Source organism: Lathamus discolor, chromosome 3, assembly GCF_037157495.1.
Source record: "Lathamus discolor isolate bLatDis1 chromosome 3, bLatDis1.hap1, whole genome shotgun sequence".
Lineage (NCBI taxonomy): Eukaryota > Metazoa > Chordata > Aves > Psittaciformes > Psittacidae > Lathamus > Lathamus discolor.
This window is the reverse complement of record NC_088886.1, coordinates 11,388,447-11,416,126: the sequence shown is the minus strand read 5'-3', so window position 1 is coordinate 11,416,126 and position 27,680 is coordinate 11,388,447. Positions and strand designations below refer to the sequence as shown.

The following is a 27,680-nucleotide window of genomic DNA, read 5'->3' as shown; positions in this document are numbered from 1 at the left end:
ACAAGTTATCTTTGCCCTCAACAGCAGCTAAGTGAGGAAAGCTGTTGGCATTCCTGTTCACTAGAATTCTGTTTACTTTGAAACAATCAAAGAGACAATCTAATAGCCTGCAAAGAAACTGTATTTTTGGCTTTTTGTTTCAAAGACCATTCAAAACATCCAGACTAAAGCCAGGTAAGACTATATACACACATATATCAAACAAGCTGCACAAGCGAAAAATAAAAGCCACAGGAGACTCCCCATCCATCACAAGCTGCATCTTGTTTAACTCTTCTAAACAAGTACATTATGGACTGAAAACTATGCAAAGTGAAAAAATCTTTTATTAACAGCCTGTTAAATGGGGTCAGTTTACCCATCTCACTGAGGAAGAGATCATTTGTCAGATTAAGGGTTTACACAAGATTATCTGATAATCATTTTATCCATTAGGATTTTTCCTGTAGCTGGCAGAATTTAGCCTGAATTAAGAAAAACTTATCAACACAAAAGAAGCTCTAAAACTTGCTTTCTCACAAAAAAGTTGTTAATCTTTCCTATTTTGCCTTTGAAGAATGTAAAACTAATCTACTTTAATCACAGGGAAGATTTTGCTGGAATGCTGCAGCCAGCATTAGTAATTAATAAATCAAATTTTAGAACTCGAAGTATTTTGACACATTTTTAAAGAACCACCAAACCAGTAATTTTCTTTAGCTTCTTAAATACTTTGACTATCAATCCTACAAAGTTTCTAAGGCATCTACACATGTAGGTTCTTTGGAATAAAGGGAAAGATAAAGAAGAAAATACTCGGGGTTTTTTTTTCCAACACTCCTGTATTTCTTTCAGTAAAAGAACTGTAGCACAAATCCCATTACTTTTCCAGGTTGTCTTTAAGGCTCAACTAAACTAGAGCTAAACTGCAGGATGTTACAATCTAATCTGATCTTCGCCTCAATTGTGTTTTAAACACATCAAAGTGCTGTAACCCAAATAAAGAATTTTTCAAGGTAGTCATGTGAACAATTCAAGCACATCTTAGCACACATTCCACTTCTCCAGCGTTGCTTGTTTTGTCTAATTTAGGTAAGGATTTGTCTAATATATGAAACATTCAAACAGACATTTTTATAGTCAGAAGTTAATTCTCTGTATGGACAAGACCAAGTGGCATTCTAACAGGGAACAACAATTTCAGCAGTAAACAGACCTCTGCTTTAAAAGCCCCTACCCCAGACACTACTGGATTCCAGCGCCTGCTATTTGTTAGGGGACTGATTCCCTTGCCAAGGGACAGAGTTCTCCCTTGGTCTGCAGTTCACTAACTTTGTTGGAAACCCCTGTACCTTGGAAGGAGGAGCTGCAGGTTTAGGAACCAGATTTTTGTAGACACTTGGGACAATGGTGGTGGCTTTGTTGCCATTTGCCAGGTGAGAAACAGGTGATGTAAATGCAGCTGAGAAGGCGGCGGCAGGATCCTCTTTTGAAACCTTTTTGATGACCAGCATCTTGGTAGGTTGCTTGGCACTAGGGGGGTTTTCTGTAACAACAGGATGAGAAAGATTCTGAAATACAGATGTTCAGTTTTGTAACAGCTTCAGTACATTGTTCTGGTTTCTCCCCTCTCAATCTTAGATTCTACATGTCTGATTCTGAGACTGCTATTAGCTGTTCTTTTGTTTCAGATTTGAACAAAGATACTGGATAAAGATGTCAAAGTCCAATCTTTTTCATTTAACCGCAACAGCTCCCCTGATGCTGAAGGGAAAAAAACTAAGTGACATCAGCTAACAGCCTTCCACCATACTACAGGAATCAGAGCAGATACTAGCATCTTTTTGAGCAACCAGGGATCTGCTTTGCTAATTCATTAACACAGCAAAAATACACTGTGTAAGTTATACCTCAAAAGACACAGTGCTTTTAAAACCAGGTAAAAGCCACATAAATGCTGATTGTCATTATTTTTTCAGCAGAACAATAACTATCGAATACAATCCAGTACTGCAGCAAGAAGTGGGCTTGATTTTGCATTTGTACTGTTTACTGTATCTAACCCAACTGATGTAGCTACATTATAACTAGATATTAACAAATCTGAATTTCATTGCCAGAACAGGTACCCTGTTTCCTTTATTTTTATTTTTCATATATTTGCATACCAAAAATCAAAAGCAAGCCTGTTCGGAGTTAAAAAAAAAAAAATAAAAAAAAAAATCCAGTAAATCCAAACCACAGAACTAGGACAGTTTTGCTCTATTTCAAATACAAAGATCATAAGTCAGGAACTGGTGCCTAGTTCACTCAAATCTACTCTGCCCTTCAAGTGAGGTCTTGAAATTATAAACTTGTAGTAAGCCAGGAAGCAAAGGCAGAACAGTGACTTTACTACCACCAGTAGTTTTCAATGACAAGACAAGCACAGTTTTAAGTAGACAAAAAAGCCAAGAGATTAGTGGATTGAGGGAAGAAAACAACAAAGTTTCACTTAAGTTTTTAAAAAGCTTGGAGTGAAAAAAATACCATGTAAACCATTGGTAACACCTTTCTGCTTCAGCAGAACACCCTGTACAGCAACGTAAATACCTTTACCTACCCCATACTCCAGAAGGTGTCCCTAAAGGTTTGTTCTGGTTGTTTTGTCTTCCAGCTTCTGGATTCAAAGATGGCTGTAGAAAGACAATGCAAATGAGTGTATCATTCTATTGCACATAACAAAATAATTCATCATTAACGTAACATTATGTTTCTAGGAACCCAGAGTGCAGGTGAATTTCTCCGAACAGCACCTGAATTAGAAGAGAGTGCTTTGTCACAAGACATCTGAAAATCAAGTTTGTATTCTCCTTGGCTTCTGCTGTATTTTCAACAGAACTATCAGTGGGTTCAGGATAAGCCCTTGAGTCTCCTCCTATACAACTGAGTAGATTCCACCAACCAATAAACACATGAAAGATTTAAGTATTTAATCAGCAGCTCAAGCTATAAACCAGACTCCACATCATCAGTATTTGAAGATTCTAATTTCCCAAATATTTTTATATAATAATTACAATTATTAACCAAATAAAAAACTCCTCACAAAGCACCACCACCCAAAAGCAATCCTAGACTCCTAATGTATATATTCATTATTCCTTTACATTTACTGACAAAAAAGCTACATGTAAATTTATGTTAAGCTTCAGAGTCCACTTGTCAGGACAATACTGCATGCATACTCGGTGCTCTCTGCAGACTTACCTTTAATTCAGTATCAGAACTCAGCTTAGTAGAACAACCGAGGACATGTCCAAGCTCAAAGCAGACTACAGAAAATCTCAACATTCAATGACAAGCTTTCCTGATTAGCTACTCCTCTTACCCCATCCCAAATAACTTCAGTTCAAAATAAAGCCATCCTTTCCCTCTTTTTAATGAATTCTTCATATGTTAGTTACTATGGCAACAGCATAAGTCTTTAATAATGAGCTTCTGAAATAGTAGGCATTCCTGTTTATAAGAGTTTGGAAAAAATGTGACACCATAGCATAAATTCCTGCTTCAGACCTTGGAAATTCCTCTGTTTCAGGGCTTCATTTTTTAGTTACAGGTCAGTTTTATAGCAGGGGTGCTCACACCACAGGAGAACTTAGGACTAACAAACTGTTTTGCAGGCCTTTCAGGAAAAGTCATCAGCCACACAGGCCTAACAGCCACATACTTAGTCACAGTATACATTAGTTTCACCACCTATGGCAAAGACAATATATGAGCTCTTTAGCAATGCTTGCTACTAGACAGTGCGTGGTATTCTCATCTAGAAAATAAATGGGTAACTACAGAAGAAACAGCTCTGCAGTTGGGGAAAGGCACTTGTCAAGGCACTGAAGAAGAGAATGAAGAAGGATGTGGAAGAAAGATCAAGACCAAGATAGACTACGACACTGCACAGCTGCAATCATTATAGTAACTTTATATTTCATCAGGCTTTTGACAGTCTAAAGAGGTGGCTTATAGAAATTCTTGAGAAATCAGATTAACCGAAATCCACACACAAGCATTATGACTGCTCTCCAGGTGCTAACCGCCCCATCATGCACACTACCACACCCAGCACAAGCAGCTGAACAAGAGCATGCAATCACTCCCCAGACACCTCAGACAAAACCCAGCAGCTTAAATCAAACTGTCTCCTGTGGCAATTTAAGTTTTACAATTTAAGACTCTAGATTTTGGCCTGAAGCAGCTACAGGCATTCATATATTTCATTCCAACTCCTAACTTCCTGATAGAAGTAGTGCCATCAAACTGCCATGACAATTTCAGCTGTAAACAGCTTTCCAGAGATAAATGCTGAACAGGAGAGCAAAAAACTCAACATGGTGACACAACTGTGTTTTTGGTGCACACTATCACCAAAACCTCTCATTACTGGAGGCAGCAGTGGCTTTAGCACTGGAGATGAAGTCAGAGGAACAGCATTAGGTGAAGGGACTGAGTTACCAGAACCTTACAGATGATACCGATATTATTATGAGACTAGAGATAGCAAGAAACAAGATGCAAAAACCAAAATGGATGGTCTGATACGAATAAAATACTCTTCAGGGAGAGGGGAAAGCATTTAATTGGAAAGAGAAACCACAAAAGGTGTGTATGTCTCAAAGCAGTGGCATTAAGGAATGCACATGGTAAGGATGAAAACTGTGAGTCGAAGTACTATTGGTAAAGTTTGGAAAATGAAGATATTCCAGTAAAATAGAGCCAAGATGTAAGAGCCTATCATACTGATAAAACCACGTGAATCAGCATGCTGGATAAGAAAAACATGAATTGGAGATACTGATGGAAGAAATGTCTCCAGAAATCTGAATCCACAAATCGAGACAGAAAACCATCTCCCATCACAAAATACTATTCCAGAAGACTCAAGACAGATGGTTGCAAAGGTCTGAGCATGTTGTGAACAAGCTTGGAAAGATTATCACAAACACCAACACGGACCACGATGCAGGAGACGGGAACAACAAGGAGTCTGAAAATAAGCTGAACAGAGGTACTTAGGAGGAAAAAAAAAAGGCTTTGTAAGCAGAGCCATGAAGTCAATACAGCTGCTCTTCCTGGGCAGACTCGGGTATCACCTGATGGGTTTTGCTGACAATCTGGCTTGTGTGTTACAATGAAGTCTGCAGTTCATAATACCCATACAGTTAAAACATATGTGCCAAACAGCTCATCAAGTCCTGAGGACTCTGGGTGCCAATTAGCACTGGAATAGTTTTGTTAAATCTGTTGTGATCTCAAACATGGAATGGAACGCCACTCTAGATCCTTGCCACCTATCAATGCTAATAAATTAGAAGTGAAAAGCCACTTCTCACAGGTGCTACTTCTAGTATGAAGCTACAACTTACAAAGTCTTCTTCCTCAAACTGCAACTGCTCTTTATCTTCCTTCTTCTCTTCCCTGGATTCAACAGGCAGCTTTTCTTGAAAGGCGGAACTTTTCCGAGAATGGAAGTTGCCATTCCAGTGGCGATGAACTCCAGTTCCTCCTCCACCACGCTGGTTCGCACCATCATGGCCCCGTGAAGGACCATGCCAGCCAGGCTGACTGCCGGAAAGCCCAACATGAGCTCCTTTAGAAACACCAGAATCTACAGAATCATGGCGGAGAAGGGACGGCTGATGCCAGCAGTCTAAACAAAAGAAGAAAAGCATGCAATTAAAAAAGTCAACACAGCGTGTAGAATACTGGAGATATCAGGCTGCTGTTCTTGTTGTGAATTCAGTGTTCACTAAGGACCTATTATGCCAAACTTATTAAGCTATTGTGTGATTTTATCAGCAAACAAACCAAGCTACACAATGCACATACAGCTATCATAAAAAACTCTTCAGGCCTGAGCACATGGCATGGGAGAAGAGAACAACACAAATTTCTCATGTGATATGAAAATGTAGACTTTGGTACAAACACTGGTTATATTCTGCACAATTCTTCATTCTGTAGACCCTTCCAAAATGCCTGCTCTCAGGCTGCATCCTGAGCCTTCTCACTCACCTCCTGCAGCTCGGAGGGGCCCATTATTGAAAAATCCATCAGAAGAGTTGTGTCTCCTACGGCTCACGCCAAAGCGGCCCTCTCCCCGTGGAAGATGCTCTCCATGTTTCTCAAAGGTGGCTGCAGGGGACTGCAGAAAGTAAAAAGTGGTTTAATGACGCATTCATTAGGACATTCCAGGACCTTGTTAGTCTAACAGTGACATTCTGTTAATTGAAAAACAATTAAAACCAAAACCCCACATTCCTGTACTGATTTTCACGGACTAACTTTCAAGCTAAAGGTTTGTTTTAAATGGATCAAAATGATCCTTACATTACTTGTGTGTTTTCATATTTAAGCATGAAGGTGAAAGACATATTCTTTCTTCTTCATCAACTTTGCTGATCATGATCCCTTCTGCTATTACAATGTTTGTCTTCTCTGCCATGCACAAGTAACACAAACTGTTAAAGTCCCAAATGAGACTTTGTGGGTCAGCCTAAGGCACCTCTGGAATCAGTCTTAGAAAGGTGACTGGCAAACTGCCCTCATTTTAAAGTTGCAAAAAACTAATGAGTATTTTTGAGTTTGCAGCTAGAGCCCCAGGGCTCATCATCAATACAGTACTCAGGAAGTGTCAGATTATCTTCATAAATCAAACCCAAATTATATGCTGAATTGTAAATAAGTGGCAGCTCAAGTCTTGACTCCACACAGATTAAGAACCATTTCTTTAATGATTTTCTATTTCGGATCCCACTCAAGTCTCAACACAAAGACATGAACTACTTCCACGTCTGAACACAAAGATTGTTCCTCCTCCGAAATAAGATACATTTTTTGAAATAAAGACAACCAAAATTACGTCCACGTTAGTTTCCAAAAGCCTTCTTTATAAACACAAAAGAAGTTAAACATTCTAATTTCAAGAAAACTCTGGGGCAATTTTTAAATTGCTATTATTGTCATAGCTGTAAAAGGAGGTGATCTGGATTAATGTTACCTTGGTTGACTGTGGTGTTGAGAAGTTAAGCCAGGCAGGAACAAAGTCATGCTGCGCCATTTAGGTCCAGTGTCTCCCTTCAATAAAATGAGGCATCAAACCTCATGGCCAGGATCTGTAAATGAAAAGAACATTCTGTAACTGTTACCTTTTCCAAACTGAAACACTAATACCATTTATTTCCCAAAGCTTGGCCTACATGAATAGGAGGGGCAAAGTGCTGTATTTTCATATTACACTTCAGTACTTTTTTCCCTGCTGACTTTGTTCCTCTGACCAAAACAGGTAAGAACTTAAACATTCCCAGTTATTTCCTGTTTACAATTAGCACACCCATAACATTCATAATAGGATGGGTGTGAAGGTGGGAAGGAAGTATATCAAATAGCACATGAAAGCCATACAATGCACAAATGTGTAAAATCAAGACATGACAGAATGTGGGGCTCAAATTCACTGAGGTCTTAGTCTACAAGGGATTAATCACTGCGTGTCTTATTCCAGATACTGTAAATCAAATAAGAGCAAACCAGTGATGCTGGACACTGAGAGCAGATCAGAGACTTGATAGACAACCATATGCCAGCTCCTGCACCTCCAAATTAAAGTCATATCCAGATCCCCTAACTGTCATGCACAGGGAATATCCCATGCTGAAGCTGTTATCACAGCTAAGAATCCAGATGGTTAGGAAAACAAGCTGTCTGAAGGACCTTAATGGAAGTTCAACTGAAGAGCAGCTGTGGCATCTCACTGAGCAATCTGAAACTGAACTGCTCTTTCCAACGTGTCATAGCAATTTCCACTGCTCAAAATGATGAAAATTCCATTATCGCTCTGTATAACCGAATTCTGTCTATGGAAGCTTCTCCAGATTACCATTTTGCTTCTTTTCAACTTTAATTTACCTACGAAGAAGTCAACACTACATAACCAAAGCAGTTAAGTACATATGGTCACTTACCCTGAGTGTGGCCTCTGCAGTCCAATGTCCTCAGTTTCTGTGCTTTACTGACCTGTGGGTTCCTTCTCTCCCCAGTATGCTCTAAGGCCAGCCTTGAGGCAATAGTGCGTCTCGAAGCAAAGCACAAGAGGCCGCACTTCGTGCCAACTGTGCCCTTCACCCCCTCAACTGCTCATTTTAACTTCTCTTTGCTCTCTCACTATAAAAAAAAAAAAAAAGGGGGGGGTGGGGGGGAAGAGATACCCTAGAAGGTAATTTATATTGAAAAAAAAAAAAAAGCCACGACCACGTTCACCTCATTAAATTTCCTCTGGTCGTGGTAATACAGAAGTCAGGCTTTACATTACAAAAAGGTCTGTCAAGTGTGCATGACAGTATTCAGAGCAACACCATGGTTAATACTGAACAGATACACCCAAGTCTGCTGGATAATTCATGATCTGCAGCAGATCAGCCTGAACTCTCTGGAAAAGTGACAATGTTGCGTAAAAACTTCTGCCCCAAATGCTGAGATCTAAACAAGAAGCATCTGCACAAGTGCTCTTAAAATATAAACTTCATTTTTATCACATACATCTGCTAAAAAAAGGTATACTATTTTTAAAAAAAAGAAAGTTAGGATATACTCTGGTCTTCACGTAAGTTGGCTAACGCTCCACAGAGCTAAGCACTATTTGATATAAAGCTCAAAAGCAGGCACAAATGTTTTCCTCGTTGTTCACCATTTACATGCTGAAACATAGGTCACATGAACAAAAAAATGCCAGGTCCAAAAATAATTTCTTCTACTCTATTTCTTGTAGACTGGTTGCTGCTTTTAAAGGGATACAGTTATTCCACAAGGGCTTCTTGTTCTACAGTGGAGAGTTCACTTCTGGGTTATAGTCCTCTTCCATCAAAGAGGTGAGACAGGAACTGTAGTCACTATAAAAAACAAACAAACCCCCATCAATATAAGCACCATAAATACGACAAAGTATGACTAGAGAGAAAAACAGAAGGAGAAATTCAGCAACTATAGTGCAAGTGCCAAAAGCTGTTTGATCTTTGAGCAAAACCTGAAATAATCTAACTAAAAAAAAAAAAAAAGGGCCCTGAAAAAGGCATTTTTGCTTTTAAATGATCACTTCCTAGACTTGGTTTATAAAAAGGGTAATCAGACAAGCTGAATCAGAATAACGGGAAGAGCAGAGGAACTGCATGCAGCTGATGAAAGGAATTTCACACTTTGTAGCAATTTAAAAACCTGCTGCTAAAATACTAATAATACTCTAGGCCACAGGTAGGCTTGGCCATTCCACGTGCCTTATCTTTATGTGCCCACACCATTCCTCACCTGCTCCAATACAGCCAAGACTCCCCTCCCAAGAGGCTCATGACAGTAATCATCCAGTATGCCATTAACTCCTCCACAGAAAATACTAAGCAACAGAAAAAAAGATAAAGCTTTTCTGCTACAGCCTGTTTTTCCTTGAATCATCTTCCATAACCAGAAGCAAACTCCTGAAAACACCAGATTTACTCCTGAAACACCGGAAAAGTTACATTACTGTTTTGATGCCATCAGCGGCTTCTCAGGGTCCCTTTAGGCGTGCCTTATTATGTCTTTATATTTGACTTACCAGAGTTTGTTTTCCTTGCTTGGGTATGTTTCCATTCTTTGATCAGTTTTGGTAATGCCATTCTTTTTTTAAGACTGTTTTGATTGAGGCTCAATATAAATACACATAAAGAACAGTAAACGAATCACCACCTTTTCATCCTCTGGGTCATTCCCTTTAATAAACCCCTTAATTTTCACATATTCTTCTTCTTTCTGAAACTAGATGTTATTGTGTAGTGGATTTTAGAAGGAGGGAAGCAATTTTGCACAGAAGCTGTAAGCCATGACAACATTTCTAGATACAGAGCAACAACAAGTCACCCTACAACCCCTATAAACTACCAGCCAAGATGAGGCAAAACCAGAGTGGACATGGCCATACACAATACTGACCTGGGAACTTTCTTAGCATCCCCTACTACAAGCTTGTAAGCATCACACACTGCAAACAACAAAAGCACCAATTTATCAAGGCCTGTTTTTATACGAAAGGGTAATTTTTCAGTGTGAATAGGGACATACTGGAACATCCAGCCTATAAGGAAAGGCAGCTTAGGAGAGACCTTACCACTGCATGGCTACAAAGATGATGGAGACTCTTCTTACTAGGAGTTACATGGAAAAGATGAGGTGTAATGGTTCAAGTTACTCTCAGGGAGATCCCAGCTGGACACAAAAGGAAAATTTTTCACAATGAGAACCATCAGCCATTTGGAATAATCTCCCCAGAGAAGAGGTTGACCCCCCAGCGTTGGATACTTCTAAGATTCAGCTTGACAAGGTATTGGGCCATCTTTTCTAGACTGTGCTTTTAATAGGAAGGGTTGGACCAGATGGTACTTGAGGTCCCATACCAATCTGGTATTCTATGGTTTTGTGATCTGCTGCAGACAGAACAGTCTTCCCATCACACTAAACTTAGCACAGGCACACAACTCCTTCAGATATGGCAGTCTTAGGCTGCTACCAAATGTCTGAGTGATAAGTAGAAGACGAAACTGGGAAAAAGTCAATGCAGTTGACCATATTTAAACGAGATTCATTACCTTCTGAATAAATATGCTTTTTAGAACAAACTGTATAGCAATTAAGCCATGTCAAACTATTGTCAGAATTCATATAATTTAAGAAGTAGATTTAATGAACCGTAAGAACAATTCAAAGTGATGTGAAAAATGGACCTAAACAGAGCCAAGCACACACAGAACTGTTCTCTGGATTTAAGGGTATCTAAATAAATGAATGTCAGAGAATTACTGTTCTGAAAGAGGAACTAGATCTGAGTACAATGCACAAACAAAACCATCACAAAAATGTAATACTCAGGTTCCTCTTCACAAAAAGGTTCTCAATATCTTTGGAAAAGGTTTGCAAAACATGTGATGCGGCAAGACATCATCTTCTATTTCAGCACAATCAAAACCCAGATGAAACTCTTTGCAAAACTCCAACCATCAATTTAGAAAAGATATTGCAGAAGATTCAGGTCTCTTAACTTGCTATTTGGATATCACTGCTAGTATCAGTGACCAGGATAGTTCATCAAGGAGCAGCGTCTAACATGCATGTAAACAGTCCAGTGCGGTTTCCAGACATGGTATTTTGGACTAATGTCCAAGTCTTGCAAATAACATGCTTGCACAGTTAGCATGAATTAGGCACTGCTGATCAGAAAACTTTACACTTGCTAAAGAAACGACCTCCACATCAACTCAAATCTTCTAAGCACGTATTTTGATACTTCTATAACCTTTATTCTGAAACAATCTCACCTGTGGGTGTCACAGCTGCTGAGAGGCTCTGCACTGAGGTTGCAGTAAATTAAAGCAAGATACCTAAATTAATATCCACACACTTATCCTCAGGTAGTGTACAGAAGGCAGACTTCAGCTAGTAGACTCAAAGTAGACTTATGTCTTGAGCCCTTTCAAAGCTGTGTTTCCTGGCATGAGCAAGGTACTAAAGGCTATATGCCAACGCAGCCTGTAGTCTCCATATTTCAGTAGGCATATATACTGCTCTTCAGCCTTCCTGTGCACATACTATCCCAAAAAGAACAAGGTATGTGACATTAAAATGCAGTATTTTCTTCTGTTACGTGAAACATTGAAATTATACTGCTATTGAAACACTTCAGAATCCAGGCTTAGCCCACATGCTCAACTTCACAGCCTCCTCACAAACACACTCTGAATCCTGCCCAGCACGACACCTTCAACCTACCTAAGACCACTTTCATAACCTACCATACTCCTGATGACAGTAATATCACAAAATCATAATGGGCAGGAGTCAAAGTCTCTCAATTACCTTCTCTGACAGCAACCTACAGCAAGTTCTTAAGAAAAACAGAAAGTGCGTGAACAAAAGTGAACAGTATTGGGGCTGCCAGGATACTTTCTTAGACTTTTAAGCCAGAGTCTGTATGACTGTTTATTAGCAGTCAGTGCTTCTACATAAATCTGTTCAATTGTTTTGTATTTAGAAACATGCAGGGGAGTTGGAACTAGATGATCTTAAGGTCCTTTCCAACCCTAACTATTCTATGATTCTACAATTCATACATTTTTGCATCCCAAATGAGAGGGGGCACAGTTTACTTGTGCTTTGTGTAAAAGTCAATTTGTGGTTATAAAAATGTCAGCCTCAATTCAATCAAATGTTTTCTTGTGCCCAACAACATTCTACTCATTTTGTTTTTACAATACTCATGATTGTATACATGATATATGTACTCATTGAGTCATCCCTCTGCAAGCCTAAATCAGACTATTTTGTGGAAGCTTTCTGAACCATCCTTACGAGTCTTTACAGTATGTTTTAGATATAACATCACCAAATCTGCATAAAGTGTTTAAGATTTGGGAGAATGACCAATTTATACAGTGCTAAAATTGTGCAATTTTTAACCTTGCTTCTTAATATTTAACATAGTTTCTTGTTTGTTTTGTTATTACTACACAGAAACAAAATGGCCTTTGCCAACTACTCAATAATGAATAGAGCAAAGAGATTCCTCAAAATACAGATGGGTGTCTGCTTTTCTCTGGTCACACACATAAACACGTGTGTGCAAATATACTCATGCATTCCCTGAAGGCAAAGTTCCCAATTCTTCTCACGTTGCATTTACAGTTCAGTCAAACTGGTCTCTGCTTCGTTATGGAAAACAGCAAGGACAAAGATCATCTCCAGTAGCCACTCCCGATTCCAGGAAAAAAAGGCAAATGAAAGTGCTTGTCAATGCAAATTTAATTCATTTTCTCTCTCCTTTTAAATGGATTCAAGTTTGAATTATTTCTGGAAATATAATTCAGAAAAAGAGAAAATAATACTAGTATCATGAAATGAGATGCTCTATGAAGGCATCCTTTCAGATACCTCCTTTCAGAACAATGAAATCTGCATTAATGAGCTTTGGTGAAGAAAAGAAGGTTATCTGACACTACCCCCAAAACATTCTTTCACTGATCAAAATTAAGAAGTCTTTAGAGAGTAATAAGCATGTAAAAAGTTAAAACTCTGTCTTGGCACTTGGGTTCCACTTGCTAACAGTTCTAATTAACCTTTAAAGAAAATTATTTCAATTATCAAGTTTTCCATGTTGTATTAAAAATGTTTTAACTTATTTCATTCAAATCAACCTCTTTTTTGTAAGTTTTTGTTGTTACAAAAGTACTTTTTTCCCCTTGGCAAGTGCTTAAGTTTCGTATCCCAATATCCCTCACCATGCCATTCAACATGCAAGAAGTGATACTTACCACAGAGACAAACAAGTTAAAATTGGCAGGTAATCTTTTATATTACCAGATTTCATTGTGTATTCATCTAAACAAACATTAGAAACTGACATTAGAATGGATAGGAACATACAATCAGATTAAATTTAAAGAAGAGACATAGACCACAGTAAGGAAACATATGTAGTCCAAGAAAAAGAAATCCCCATTCTCCCATACACCATTCATAAAGAGTTCTGGCTGTGTTGCAGTTGAATATAGTTGCTCAGTTGTTTTAATCTTTCTGTTAACTTTCATTTCCACTCTAAACCATGAGTTTCTAAAGCCTGGATTCTCAAGTTGAGGCATCCAGATGTGCCTGGCACTGGGAACCAAGGAGGCATTCAATATATATGTATTGAATACTTATACTATAGTAGGTATATGCTGATCAAAATGTGATCAGAGACAAGCTCATCAAAAGCACTGGGCTATGAAATGAATCACTGGGAACACATAAAGATAACTCAAAAGTCCTAAGAAAGCACAGAGACGAGCCTTATAAGCAGTACATTTTTCCTATTACCTCCTCTTCCATCTTCTGCCTTGGTCTACAAACCGGAAAACCCTGATAGGAAGCAAAATCGGCCCCGAGTTACAAGATCGCCTGCCACACTGTGCTGTTCCAGCACACCAGCTCTCAGGGAATACCTGGAACCAGTGCTTCTAACCTTTGCTCACATTACATACTGCAGTGCACATTTCTGAACCAGTCAGGTTTTACTGCATGCTTTTTCTGCTTCACCGTACCCTGCAAGCCTCCTCAGGTCCCTTCAATCCTGCTGTCTACCTAGAATCCTATTAATTATAGCTGCTAGTTCCATGTCTCCTCCCCTGCAACAGCAAATCACAAAGATGCGGAAGCTCTAGCAGAAAACCATCAAAAAAGTAAACTTGTACCCTTCATTATACATTTATCAATCCAGATAACAGCAGCTATAAAAGGTCACGAGGACAACATCTGTCTATCCCTGCCACTATTTCAGTTCACTTCGCTGCATTTCTATGTATTACTCTGAATAGAACATGTTTACTCAAAAAAAAAAAAAAAAAAGATTTGTTTTTCTAGCTGGGATTTCAATAATATTCCTAAAGATCAGATGTCAGCTGGGTTGCAAAAGCATTCAGAAAAATTAGTGAACAATTTAATGGATGCATAAGGCAGAACAGAATTTACTTCCCTCATCAGTTTTCTTTCTGTGCAGCTCTTCTAAAGTTATTTAATCAAGCAGATATGCCTAAACATACACAACAGACCTTTTCACTTAGCTACTCTTCAGAGTAGATAGAGTTGCCATTTAATAGGTGTACGTTAGTTTATGATAAAGAATTAACACCATACATATTTACTAAAATATGATATTTTTCTCACAACTTTTGATTCATCCAACACATTCACAGAAATAGGGAGTCACAGCCCGGAGCACAACCTAGGAAGAGTCAAAGGCACACTACTGATTTCCTTAAGGACAGCAAAAAGCCACACATGAAATCTCATTATCCTGTTTTCCAAAAAAGCAGAAGGCTGCTTGGCCTTACTATTATTAGAAACATTTTATTGAATAAGATAATCATATTTGGGTGCACAGTCCTGTTAAAACAATGTAATTATAAACCCTGCTTTAACCTTGAATGCATTATTAGGCCCTACTATAAAAGACACAAGTGCAGCTTTACTAGCTTAATAGCTGTCATAACTGGTAAGCTACATCGTCTCAAGTTGAGATCATTTATTTGCAGTTCACCTACATAAAGTATCTTACAAAACAAACTTACTTTTATTTTGCTTTCAGCTTCCATTAGTACAGTTGTCTAGACACACCTTCAGCCTGTCTACATTGAAATAGGGCTACCTTTTGAGAGGACAAATGTAGCTGTTCCAGAACGGCACGTACAACTGGTAGTGCTCACACACCTGAGGTATTGTGCACCAGAATAACTACCACATAGATCTGCCGTCATTATTTGTTACTTTCCACTATATCACACAGCCAGACCCCCAAAAGGGTTACTGGAATAAAAAGGACACTTTTACCAGTTAAAAATGCTGCAGAAAATATTGTTTAAATTGTATGTGCAGATAAAAATGCAAAGCATCACTCACATCAGTTTTTCTAACGTTCTGGAAACATGAACCCATTAAAACACTAAATGATGGATTAAAATGTTAATCATGTACCAAACCAAAATCTCCCCAGATACAGATATTAAAAGTTCTTGTGAAAACCAGCTATTACTGACAGATTAACACCTTGTTTTTCAAGTTTAAAGCAAACAAATCTGTCTTGCAGAATCATCAAAACTGTTTTGTGTTCTAGAAACAACACCACAAATCTATATATTCCAAGATGAAAACGTGCCAGCAGCTTGTCCATACAAAAGTTTTTCCAGGCTGGGGGTGGGGAAATTCATATTAACTGTTATGTATCTGACCACTTCTGCAAACCAGATGACTAACTTGAATAAACTGAAAATAAGTTAAGAAAGGACCATATACATAAGAAAGGCATGTCTACACCCTAAACCCATTTTCTCTAGCGTCTCGCAGAACACTCCTTCACAAACAACCTTGCCATTTACCTACTTATTTTCCACTTCTCTAAGGTCACACTGACCAAATCTTACCTCCTTCAAAATTTCTGGAACAAATACATGCACACAGCCATGTAGGTTGCAAAGCCCAGTCTTGTGAATACACACTGAGAGCTAGAAAGCAGTGGGTAAAGAGACAGTATTTTTCTTAACAGCAATCAAAGATACAACGGCATACGAGAGTCACATAACCAAATCACAGAGGAAAGTGTCTTCCAGGACTGCAATGTAGGAAAGACTTCACTGAATGGGAAAACACCACTGACAAAAACATCATTTTAAGCAATACTACTGACTGACTGATTCCTGCCCTTCCAGCCCCAGCTGATCCAAGTGTTTGCCAGCAAGGCCACCACTACATCAGTACTGGGTCAACAGTATCGGGTGCATTGAGGGGACCACAGAACCCAAAGCAGCAAGCTTGCCTTTGGAAGCAAGCTGTATTTAACACAAAAGCCCAAAGTACATTTTGGAAAAGGCAGCATCTGGGGAACCTGTGCAGAAGCCTGTGTAAGATGATAAGGCTCTGACCCTCAGCCAGTGTGATACACTGCAACTGAACCGTTCCAGTAGGTTTTGAGTTTACTCTGAGTACTAAAATAGGACCATTTTAAATATGTAAAACTTAAAAGACTCAATTCCTTGTAAGCACAGAATGGGGACACTACAGACTTCCTAGCTATTATGCCTACCAATAATTATTCCTGGCTATTTTATGCTCTACAGTCATTGTCATCCTTTATGCCTCTCTCCTATGCCACTTAAAATTCCACTTGCCTCCACTGTCCCTTTAACAGTCTTAAATACTGTTTATGTTAGGGAACTGCAGTATTTACCTGAAATATTAAAATCTGCTCACTGCTCTGCCTACTGCAGGGACTAAGGTTCCAGGGATCGTACACACCTCTATTAAACAAGTGTATCTATTGACATTACTGATACAAAACAAAGAAACACATTTTAAAAAGTATTAGGCTTTAAATGTGAACAATGTTCTGAACTTTCAACCAGCTTTAGCATTTTATTAAATAAAGTATTTTAAATCTGGAGAAGGTATTCTGCTAATTTTAATCAAATCCAAAGGTCTTTTTAGGTCTTGAAGGGAACAAAATCAAACATCAAATTTGTAATGCACTTTGATCTACAGACCTTTTGAAAGTATCTGAAGTCAAGCTAAGGCTGTTCTGCTCTGAACCTTCCAAAGCACAACACCTTGTCATGGCTGCCTTTAAAGGTACCACTATCATCCCCAAAACCTCAGGACAGAATGAGTGAAATAGCAATGAAAAGCCTATCTGTATGGTCTGCCCAAAGCATTAACGAACCAAGTCACTTCTGCTCAGTAACGTATGCCAGGATAATGCTCCCCATCATAAGGAAAGAATTGCAAATATGTAATTACTGGTTTATCCCTGCTGCATACTACATACCTCCTGCCTACCTGTCTTCCGGAGGTGCAGACAGAGCCTAAAGAGAAGTGAAGTAAGTAGTTCTCCAGTACCTCAAAAAAAACCCCAAACTATGGGATGGGTGTTTCCCACTAAGGGTATTCTATAAGCCAGTACTTTACAAGGGTTACTATCACTACTATAAGCACATTTACATTTAAATTTATTCCATTTGGAGCTGAGAAAAACATATTTCCTTTGGAAAAGAGCATCAAATGCTACAGACTATTTATCAAATATTTGTGTTGAGGCAAGAGACTATAAATCAAGCACAGGGAAGTACAGATCTGCATTCCAGATGAAGGATAAGAGAAGGCCTGTCACTTGCAAAGAGGAGAGTCAACGAATTCAACATAGACAGACACTAAGCAATAAAGAGACCATTCTCCTAAACAGTATTACAGTAATTCTTCCCCTTGATACCACCACCGCAGCCCTACAAGACCAGTCCTACAAACTGGGAAGGGCAGTTCATTCCAGTTGTAGGTAATTCCCACACAAAACAACAGGCTAAGACTGGGGGACTGAGCATACCCTCTCTGCCCCTCCCTCCACTTGGATTATTTCCAATCCATTTTACCTCAAGACCAGGACAATATGAACAAACTCCACATTAATTTGTCTGTGACTAGGACACGACAAAGACATGTTCACTCAGCACTTTTCAGCATGTGTACAACACCTGTGTTAGTTTGCAAAGTTTCCATTGTCTGCTATGTTTTCACTCCACTAGCTTAACATTTTCAGCACTTTCTCTAATTGATAAAGTATTATCAAACATCAGTGCAGAAAAGTCACGCAAGACAATTCAGTTTTAAACATGTCTTATAAACATAAAATAAACTGCACAAATAATAAATATTACACTTGTTCGGTCTTGGCTTAAAAACCAAATAAAAAGGGAGTAAGTGATCCCTAATCCTGTGATCTGATGACTTGCTGCAGCTGGCAGGTATATTCTTATTGGATGCTCATAGTGTCTTGCTGGAACTTCCTCTGTGATCTTGTCTGTGAAACTCTTAGAGATCTTACTGTACAGGCTAAGAGTTAAACGACATCATCCTCCTCTCCTACGTCCTACAATAAACTAGGGAATACTAGGAAAACATTATGGGTGAAATCTTCAAGGTTGCATAGTTTATCTCCTCCTGAGATTTAACACACTTCAGTTCTACCCTTACCCATCAGATCTCTTTGAAAACAAACTAAGTAATGCCCTCCTCCACCAACTTGTAGTGATCTTCAGGCTGCAGCAGCCCAAACATTAACACAAAGATGTCTCAAAAAGTATCAGAAAAATGAGTTTGTTATCAGCAGACTGGAATTCATTATGCAGCTATTCATACCTCCACTGGAATATTTTTGGGGGAGCTGTAAATCGAAAGAGATTATTAGCATACCACATTCTCCAGCGTATCTCTACAATCTGTTTTGGTTATTCTTACAGCTTGAAAGCCTGTCCCTGTACCTAATGGCTAACCTAAATACACTCTGCAGTTTCAACCCATAACTTATTTTATTCATGATACATATGGCAAGCTGACTAACCTCTCTTTGCAGATACCTTTTGAGACATCTTTTCTCCAGACCAATACTTCAGTATTCCCTGCCTGAAAGGCAATGTCAGCAGGGGGAGGTCATGGGGTAAGCCTCTTAGACCACCCTGTATTCCAGCAGAAACAGTAGATAACAACATATTCTGGGATCAAATATAGTCTGTTTAAAAAAAAAAAAAACCCAAACACCCACCACCACCACTCCAATCTTACTGCTGAAGCTACAAACGTTTAAGTTCAAAGCACTGATGATGAAAAAGCTGATGTGACCCACCTACCAAGCATGACAGCTTGCAGGCTGTGACAGGATGTCAGAGCCGGCTCCCAGTTATACCCACAGGTAACTTTTTTAAGCTGCTTTGTAGATCACCAGCTGATGTCTGATGAAATACAAGTTGTATAAAGCCATTCCTGAGTTAAACATTCCCTCCCCCCCAATCCTCAGGATTTCTTTTACAGACTTAGTTATCTTCTTCACAGATCTTGTTACCCAGCCATAAGTTTCCCAGAGTATGATGGTATCACAAACTGAACGAGATGCTTTCAGCTGAAGACCTAACACTCCTCAGCAGAATGGGTAAACTGCTTTATACCTTATTTACAATGCTCTTATACGTTCCAGTATGACAAATGAAATCTTCATGACAGTGATGCTGCTGACTCATGACAATTTAGGAACCACTACAACCCGTCTATACTCTCCCACAGAACTGCTGCGTAGTCAGCTGTTACTTGTCCACATAATGCAATATTCCTAAGCACAGTAATTTGAACCCATCTACACCAAAATGGCTAAAATCAATGCTATTGATTTCAGGCCATTTCTTGAATTTGTCAGGATCATATCATCTATGCGTTCAGTATTATTTCACCATAGAGAAGTGAAAACACAGAACAGTATGTGACCCAGGACAAGCTCCCTGATGTGAACACTCTTCCTTTGAACCTATCTAAGTCCTGCCTTTTGCTGGATGTTATGAGGGGAAGCACTCCTCAACTCTTCAGTATTCTGGAGCTTTTCCTGCTCCCATGGGCTGTCAGTTCCCTAAATACTGTAGGATAGATTCCATAAGGCCTAGCCAACCTGAAGACATTAAAGTCATTATTAACCTGTTTCTCTGCTTTAACTAGAGTTCAAAGTAAATGAAAAGACAGTTTGCCCAAACTAACAGTAAAAGCTCGCAACATATTTAACATTTTCAGGGTGAGTGAGCTTCCTTGCTGAGTTTTTTAAGATTAGCATCAAAGGTCTTTTTAGACCACCTCACTTGGATCCTGATTAATTCCTTAATGATGCATGACACATTGGAACACAATGGCAAAATACTCCTTTCTGCTGAAAGGCTGGAGACCTATAGGAATCTTTACTGTACAAATCCACCAGCAACTCTGTGAATACTAATACTTTACGCGCCCAGAGTAATACCATGCACCTCCATGGCAGACTCAGTCCTTTATTTACAAGTTAATTGTTCGTCACAAACTGATGATGACAAATTCCAAGAGAGTGATGATCATTGCCACATGCTCTGCATGTTGCAACTATGCTATGAGGGTCACAGAGATACCCAGGAGAGCAGACCGTGCCACACTAAACCCCCATCCCTGCTGCCAGTCGTTCTTGGCCATACCACCATTCACCCTTACACTTACATTTACCTGAACCTAGAACAGACACTGAAATAAAAGTGCTCCAAAGGAAATAAAATTAAAATTCTACATTTTTTCCTGTATTGGAAAAGGGGGGTTCCTAAAACCAGGGACATGCATTTAGACAACATTACATGCCACCACCACCCTCCCCCACCTGTGCTTATTAACAGCCACCGACATCACGCTATGAAGCTATGACACTCCTTCCAGGGTGGAAGATAACACTATAAAAACACTGAAGTGATAACAAAATTCAAGGAGAGGAAAAAAACAAAACAGAAAACAAAAAAGACATTGGCATTTTTGCTAGAATGACTGTAAATCCTGGAACTTCAGTAGCTCTCAGTGAACTCTCTTGTGTACAACAGTCCCTGAGGCACAAGGTCATACTCTGCAAAATATTTGTTTCTGAGCATCTTTTATTGCAGAAAACCTGAAGATATTGTTTGGATACACTGGTTCAAAGGATTTTTGTTAAGGCAGACCTTGGAAGTGGAACTATTTCAGCTTAGTCATTTCACGGAACTGCAAACAACAGTTTGTAAAGCCTTTCTGCTGTTTTATTTACAGGAAGTCTGAAAAGCATGAAGTGTTAAAATTCTTCTTCTGATGTTTTGGAAGGGCAGCTAAAGAAGGCAGGAGCTGCAATAGTCGAGCAGATTTTAATCAAGAAATTCCAGTTTGCAATGGTACAGCCTGATCGCTAATATGTATGATTAATTTAACCAATGTGCTTCCCTTCCCACTTACTGTCATGTTAATGGCCTTCACTAACCTAGAATTTTAGGTCTGCAGAGTGTTTGTACATACACGTATGGGGAGGTGGATACTTGGCCACTATCAATCTCCTCCTAAATCCCCTCCCAAAAATATAAATTTATCTTCTGACCATACAGTAACTCATTAAAGTTTGGCACATTTTCACAGGAACATATTAACTTACAGAACACAAGTTAAACAACATCCTGGCATTCGTGAAGTATTCTAAGCAGGACCATGTTTCTGCCAACTTCACTGGTTTTCATCAAATCTGACAAGTAAAGAGAACACACACTTCAGTGACTCTTACTGAAACAAAGGCCACATACGATTTACTTCGTATCCTGGTCACTATGTAATTGGCAGTAAAATGTCTGCTTAGACGACTAGAACAAAAAACTAGCAGAAGAAAATCTAAACCCCTCCTGCCTCTACAAATACATTAACATAAACTCAAAAATCCCAGACAAACTTCCCAGTACACATACTACCCCACCAACTGCAAAACTCAGTAAATATGACCTTTCCCTGTACAACTTAGAGCAACTGTCCTGTGGCTGTGTTTTCATAAAGCCCTAAGAAAAAGCTGCATCCATGCAAGAGCAGCCAGCACTTTACTGAAGAGAGGTGCTTTATGTTTTAGCTCTACTGAACAGTCACAGCCCTTTTCCAATCTGTTCATACAGATGAATAAAGCACACTCTGAAGTGCACTTCACAACTATGTCAATTCAGCAGCTACACAACTAACTTCAAACATCTTGCAACACTGAAATCAAATTAAAAGCAACTTTTAGTTCTTGAGCCAATAGTTTTTGATCACCTGGGTAAAGCCAAGAACTATGTTATCTGACACCCACACTCTTGAAGAAATTCACGGATCCAACCACAGTATTTTTCTGTATTAAAAACAAGTAGCCCACAATTCTTGAAATACTTTTTTGCATTTCGTGAAAATGCTAGCAAAGATTATTTTTCCGTCGTGACTTAATCTCCTAATTTCAAACAGGAATGTCAAGAGGCGGTGACACCATGGACAAAGCAGCCACATCTGAGACAAGGTACACATACCCTGCAAAACGTTCTCAAAGTAAAGTATTTTTCATAACAATCAAAGTGGGCACTTTCACTCGATTTGTTACATATCGCATCTGCATTCGGCTAATCCTACCTCTGAGACATCAGCAGAAAAAACAGGACTTCTTTTTAAAATGCATCTGTTCCTTGCATATTTTCACTTTAAGTCCTAGTATATCTGCAATGGAAACTTCTGTATCATACAGGATTCAGCTACAACCCAGACATGAATACAAAACACAGAGGCTGCACTTCGCTACAAGTAAGAAGCAAAAAAAAGCCACGAAGGAAAAAACAAACCCGAAGAGGGAAGTACCACCTGAAAGTTTTCTGTTCGAAATACAAAACTTGAAACAAGCTCTTAAGGTACGTTTCTCTAGAAACTATCAGAAAAAACGTGATAGTAAAGCCTGCACTTAAACCTGGTGATTTTATTTCCTCCTGCTACTCCTCTATACCTATTTCCTTCCCAAACCAGAGACTGGAAGTTCAAAATACAGGTCTCCACATGGATGAGCACGAGGAACCTTTTCACTGAAATACCAGCCATATCCATTCACAAAGTAACATTTGCATAAGCTTTTTTCATAACCACCTAACATTTTTATAGAAGCAACGTCAACTCCACAGCAAACTCAACGTTGATGTCTTTGCAATTACCTGTTTTCTTGTCTCCATACCCCCCTCTTGCTGTTTTCATACTCCACTCATTTGCTTGCAACGTTTCAGAGTATATCAATACTACTAACACTCGTGTCACTCCGACCTCGGGGGCAGGGAAAGCAAGGCCGACTTACCTGGTCATGTTAATAATCATTTTACATTTTTAAGCAACGCTCTGACACGATTCCACCATTACTTACAACGATTTAAATAGCGACTGCTCCTCTAAGGCTGTTTAAAAACTTGTAAGTTGTGAAGACGCCCACTAAGCGCTCTAAAATCGTTCCAAAACAGCTTATTACTAACCCGAAGTGAATTCAAAGTCTTAAACGCATCTTTGCAATGCTAGGTGTGAACACAGCGGTCCTGATCCAGCCCAGCCACAGCCGCACGCAAAACCGTAGGCCAACACGACGCAAACCACACCGAACGCACAGAAATAACTTTCACGGAGAAAGAAAAAGCCACCTCACGCTCACGCCAAGCGCTGCTTTGCTGTGCACAGATAACGAGCGGCACCTGACAAGTTTCCCGGTCGCCGTTTGCCTTGGCCCCGGCCGAGCGCGGCTGCAGGGGCTCGGCTGCCCGCAGCACACGTGTCACCGCTCGGCTCCTGCCGGAAAGCGCGGCCGTGAACCCCGCAGAGCCGGAGGGGAACGGCCCGAGCCAGCGCGGACCCTCCGCTTTCGCTTCCAGCTCGCAATCAAAACAGCCCCGGCGCCTCACCCGCGAACGCTCCGCCCGCCCCGGGGCCGCCGCGCAGGAAGCCCCGGCCCGGCCCCCCCCCCCCTCCCCAGCCGCCCTCCGGGGACTTCACCCCGCCGCCCCGACGAAACGCGGCGTTCCGGCCCGTCCTTCCGCCACCTCCCCTCCTCCTCCCCCGCCACCGACCGGCCAGCTCGATGACAGGACAAGGCTAAACTCCGGGCGAGAGCCAGCAGGGCCGCGGCAGCGCCCAGGCCGTGTCCAGCGCTCCCAACTTTCCGGCTAAGCAGGAAACAATAAACGACAGAGCCTCGGCCCCAACCGCCCTCCCCCGGCCCGGCGGCCCTGCCCCGCAGGGAGCCCCCCGCCGCCGCGTTCGGGACTGGGCTCCCCCCGGGGCCGCAGAAGGACGCGAGGATGGGAGCGCGCCGGGCCGAGAGCGGAGGGATTCCCCTTCTGCCCCCCCCCAACGGCGGCCGCACCGCCCGCCGCCAACAGCCAGCGGGGTCCCGGCCTGGCGGGAGGCCGATCCCGGGCCGTTCCGAAGCCGCACAGCAGACGGGAGGGGACGGGAGGGGTCCCGGGGTGGCCGCCGATGGGGAGGCGCGGCGGGGAGGCGGAAGGAGGGGTGTGGGAGCCGCACTCACCGGCCAGGCCCCTCTCGCTGCCTCCTGCGGCCCCAGAACCATAACAAAGCTCTGCCCAAAATGGCTGCCCGGCCCTGCCCGGCCGGGGGCCGGAGGGGGCGGGGCTTGCGCTCTCGCGGGGCGGGGCCGAGGAGGCGGAAGGGACACGCCCCCACGCCTCCTCCCCGGCTCCCCCTGCGGCCACGCGGAGCGCTCCCCACCCCCGCCCTACCGCTCCGAGCGGCGGCGCACACGAGGCCTCGTGGCCCGCAGGATCCTACCGGAGACTACATGTCCCAGAAGGCCTTGCGCCACACCCGCCGCGAAATCGGCCTGCCGCTGTGCCGCGGGGCACGCTGGGAGTTGTAGTCGTTTTTGCGTGAGTTCCGAAGCCTGACAAGCAGGCGCGGCCACCCCGTAGCTACGCCGGGACCCTTCTCGCCCCTCGGCCAACCCCGCCGCAACCCTCGGGGCTCGGCGGCGCTGGAAGGAGCGCGCTGCTGTCGCCGGCCCCTTTCCCCGGTCCGGCGGAACAATACGGGCCTCGCCTGTTCCCGCCCGGACTTTCACCGCTGTGCGCCGGGCCCCTACCAGAGCGCCTCCGGGGGCAGCGGAAGCCGCCGCGGCGAGGGGCAGCGCTGGCCGAGGAGGCCGCGGGCGGGAGGCGGTGGGTGCCGCCGTGGTCACAGCCGGTGCCCGGCCCGCTGCAGCCCGCTTCTGCCAACCGGGAAGTGAAGTCCGGCGGTGAGCTGCTCGCTTTGCCCGGTCAGTCCTGCAGCCCCCTGCGGGCAGGTGAAGCTTCCCCTCGTTAGAGGTTAAGGATGGGGTTTTTCCCGCGTGGGAGGAGTTGGCCGTCTGTCAGCTGCGTGCAGCCATTTGTCCCGTCAGGAGAGGAGCCTAAACGGGAGCCATCTCCGCTTCCAGATTTTGAACTAGAAATTGCTCTTGTGACAGTTACTCCAACTTTAGGATTTTAGTTTATAGAGCTACCTGAAGCTAAATATCCTGTAGTGGGCACGTAAGGGTTGAGCACATACAGTACTTATCTTCAAATATACAGCCGTGCGTCTTGCATCTGTTAAACAAGTCTAGACTGTGACTTAACTTGAGGCGTAAAACTAACTCAGCTATTCATCAGTTTCAGAGCACCTGTCCTGAAGTTTTCTGTTTTAGGGCCTTGATAAAGCAAACATGTTTCCTCTCATACAACGCTGCTGCTTCCACACACCTTTCAAAGTAAGTTTCTGAGGATTTCTGTTTTTTTCCTGTTTGGTTTGGTTTTGGGTTTGTTTTTTTTTTTATTTTTAATTAAAATAGCAAAAGGTATGGCCAGAACACTGGGAAAAACCAAAGTAAATTATGAGTTGGGGTAGCCCCATGTTGATTTGTCACTGAGCCTTTCTGAGAGATTTCCTAGTTTGTGCAGCAGCTCTGAGCCAAAACTAAGATATTTATTTTATAGTTTAAAGGTCTTTTTCCTCTCTCTTTTCAGTAGAATAGCAAGGAGATAGTAACCAGTTTCTGGGGTGACCTTATCCTACTTCTGTAATCATTCATTCCTTTTTAGAGTAGAATGTAATATAAAAATGGCTAAAGAATGCATGTGTGGGTGGGAGTATAGGTCGATACACAAACCTCTTGTAGTGAGTTAGGTTTGCTTACTCACTATGAAGAGCCTAATTACTCTTCATCAGCTAGCTTGTGAAAGATGTATCAGTTAGCATAATTAGTGAAGTTAGAACCACCTCAAAACCCAGAGGATAGGCAGCTGTTACGGGACCTGACTTGGAAAACTGCTTGGTACATTATTTTGTACGTAGTTTAGGTATGTGTAGATCCATAAGACTACATTGTAAGATGTTCAGAATGAGTTTTATACTTGCAGCTCCAGAAGTTAACTGCTCCCAGGCTACTGCTTTATGGAAAGAATAAGACAACTTGCTCTTCTCTTGGCCTCCAGCTGCAGAGAGATGTGTGTCCTCTCTCAAGATCTCCACACCTCAACGTAGCGTCAATATATGCAACCAAGCTTCAGGGTCTTCACACCTCTCTCCCATTCTTCAAGAAGAAAACCCTCAAAGAATCTGAGACCAAAGCCTCCGGTGTCTTGAAACGAAGTATGGAATCACTAAAGGATTCTCCCAAGCCAGCCCTCTACTTAAGCCTCGGAGGGCTGATTCCTTTTGTTTCTATACCGCTGTCAATGGCCATCCAAGGGACCTACTACCCAGAGCTGGCATTTGCTCAGATTATGTATGGTGCTGTGACAGTCTCTTTCCTAGGAGGGATGAGGTGGGGGTTTGCTCTCCCAGAAAACAGCCCGGCCAAGCCAGACTGGCTGAACCTGGGTAACAGTACCATTCCTCCTCTATTTGCCTGTCAAGCCTTGCTCTTTAAAGATGTCACTCAAGGTGCAGTAATGCTAGTCATGGCCTTGGGGATAGCACTGCATTATGACATTTCCCTTCTTCCTACTTATCCTAGATGGTTTAAAGTACTGAGGGTAGTGGGAACACTGGTGATGGTATTCTCACTGCTAGCTACTGCAGCACTAAAGGCTATTTCAGAGATAGAGCAAAGTAACAGCAGGAATGAATGGCGGAGCACAAAATAATAGGAAAAAGAGCTATTTATCTGCCAGTAATGGATTTGGATTGAGTTCCAGAAGAAGTAAAGACTTGTGCTTGGAAGTTGTAAGATGGCAGGGATCATGATGCTTATTCATGAAGCAAACAACTTAGCTGGTTTAGGAGGAAAGGATTGTAAATAGCAATGTTTTCCAAGGCAGGCATGAGTCTGTCCTTATTTGTAGAACAAAGTATCACTCTTGAGTAGAGATGCTACTGAGGTTAAAATAGAGATTCAAATGACATGGGTATGAATTGCTCTATGCTGAATCATTAAAGTATCTGGTGTAACTATAATGCGTGATAATATTCTGTGGTGGGGAAAACAGCTGTGTAGTCATGCACAGTAATGAGGTGAAAGTTCTAGTTTAGTGTTTAAAGCAGCAGCAGAGAATTACGCAAAAGTACACACATGTTCAATTCCTATGTTGTGGAACAAAACTCTTGTTTCAACTGAGAAGGTGCTGAAACGGCTATGTGATTAAGTGCTAGTCAGGCAAGAAAAGATAAGCAAGGTCCATTGGCAGGGGCAAGGTAGGGTAGAACTCGCCTTGTCATCCAGGTGCTGTAATGGACTGGGGACAGCTAGAATCATAGAATGGTTTGGGTTGGAA

General features: G+C 41.5%; 2 protein-coding genes across 8 annotated transcripts in view; one reads left to right on the top strand and one right to left on the bottom strand.

Moving 5' to 3' along the window:
• The window catches only part of GPBP1L1 (GC-rich promoter binding protein 1 like 1), a 33,712-nt gene extending 9,144 nt beyond the window's left edge, over positions 1-24,568 (bottom strand). Inside the window, exons 1-8 of one of the 3 annotated variants that reach the window (XM_065673469.1) lie at positions 24,461-24,549; positions 21,554-21,640; positions 7,980-8,903; positions 7,016-7,130; positions 6,031-6,160; positions 5,382-5,665; positions 2,582-2,654; positions 1,332-1,525 (exon numbers count right to left, since the gene is read on the bottom strand). In XM_065673469.1, the coding sequence (XP_065529541.1) occupies positions 1,332-1,525; positions 2,582-2,654; positions 5,382-5,665; positions 6,031-6,160; positions 7,016-7,075 (741 nt within the window). In that variant the 5' untranslated portion in view covers positions 7,076-7,130; positions 7,980-8,903; positions 21,554-21,640; positions 24,461-24,549. Of the gene's footprint in view, positions 1-1,331; positions 1,526-2,581; positions 2,655-5,381; positions 5,666-6,030; positions 6,161-7,015; positions 7,131-7,979; positions 8,904-21,553; positions 21,641-23,627; positions 23,775-24,460 lie in introns of those variants that run through there. The other 2 variants (XM_065673468.1, XM_065673470.1) reach the window with 2 other exon arrangements.
• Positions 24,569-25,140: 572 nt separating this feature from the next.
• Positions 25,141-27,363, top strand: TMEM69 (transmembrane protein 69). Of its 5 annotated transcripts, none has more exons than XM_065673467.1 (3): positions 25,141-25,204; positions 25,613-25,675; positions 26,400-27,363. In XM_065673467.1, the coding sequence occupies exons 2-3, from the start codon at positions 25,631-25,633 to the stop codon at positions 27,051-27,053; spliced, it is 699 nt and encodes a 232-aa protein (XP_065529539.1). In that variant the 5' UTR covers positions 25,141-25,204; positions 25,613-25,630; the 3' UTR covers positions 27,054-27,363. The 5 variants fall into 5 exon arrangements, with proteins under 5 accessions (XP_065529539.1, XP_065529536.1, XP_065529538.1 ...); XM_065673464.1 differs by having other exon boundaries at positions 26,325-27,363; XM_065673466.1 differs by having other exon boundaries at positions 25,578-25,675.
• The last annotated feature ends 317 nt before the right edge of the window (positions 27,364-27,680 follow it).

Coding starts and splice junctions, on each gene's coding strand:
- TMEM69 (XM_065673464.1), top strand. CDS start 25,631: ATGTTTCCTCTCATACAACGCTGCTGCTTCCACACACCTTTCAAA. Junction 25,676..26,324: donor GCTTCCACACACCTTTCAAA/GTAAGTTTCTGA, acceptor TTATACTTGCAG/CTCCAGAAGTTAACTGCTCC.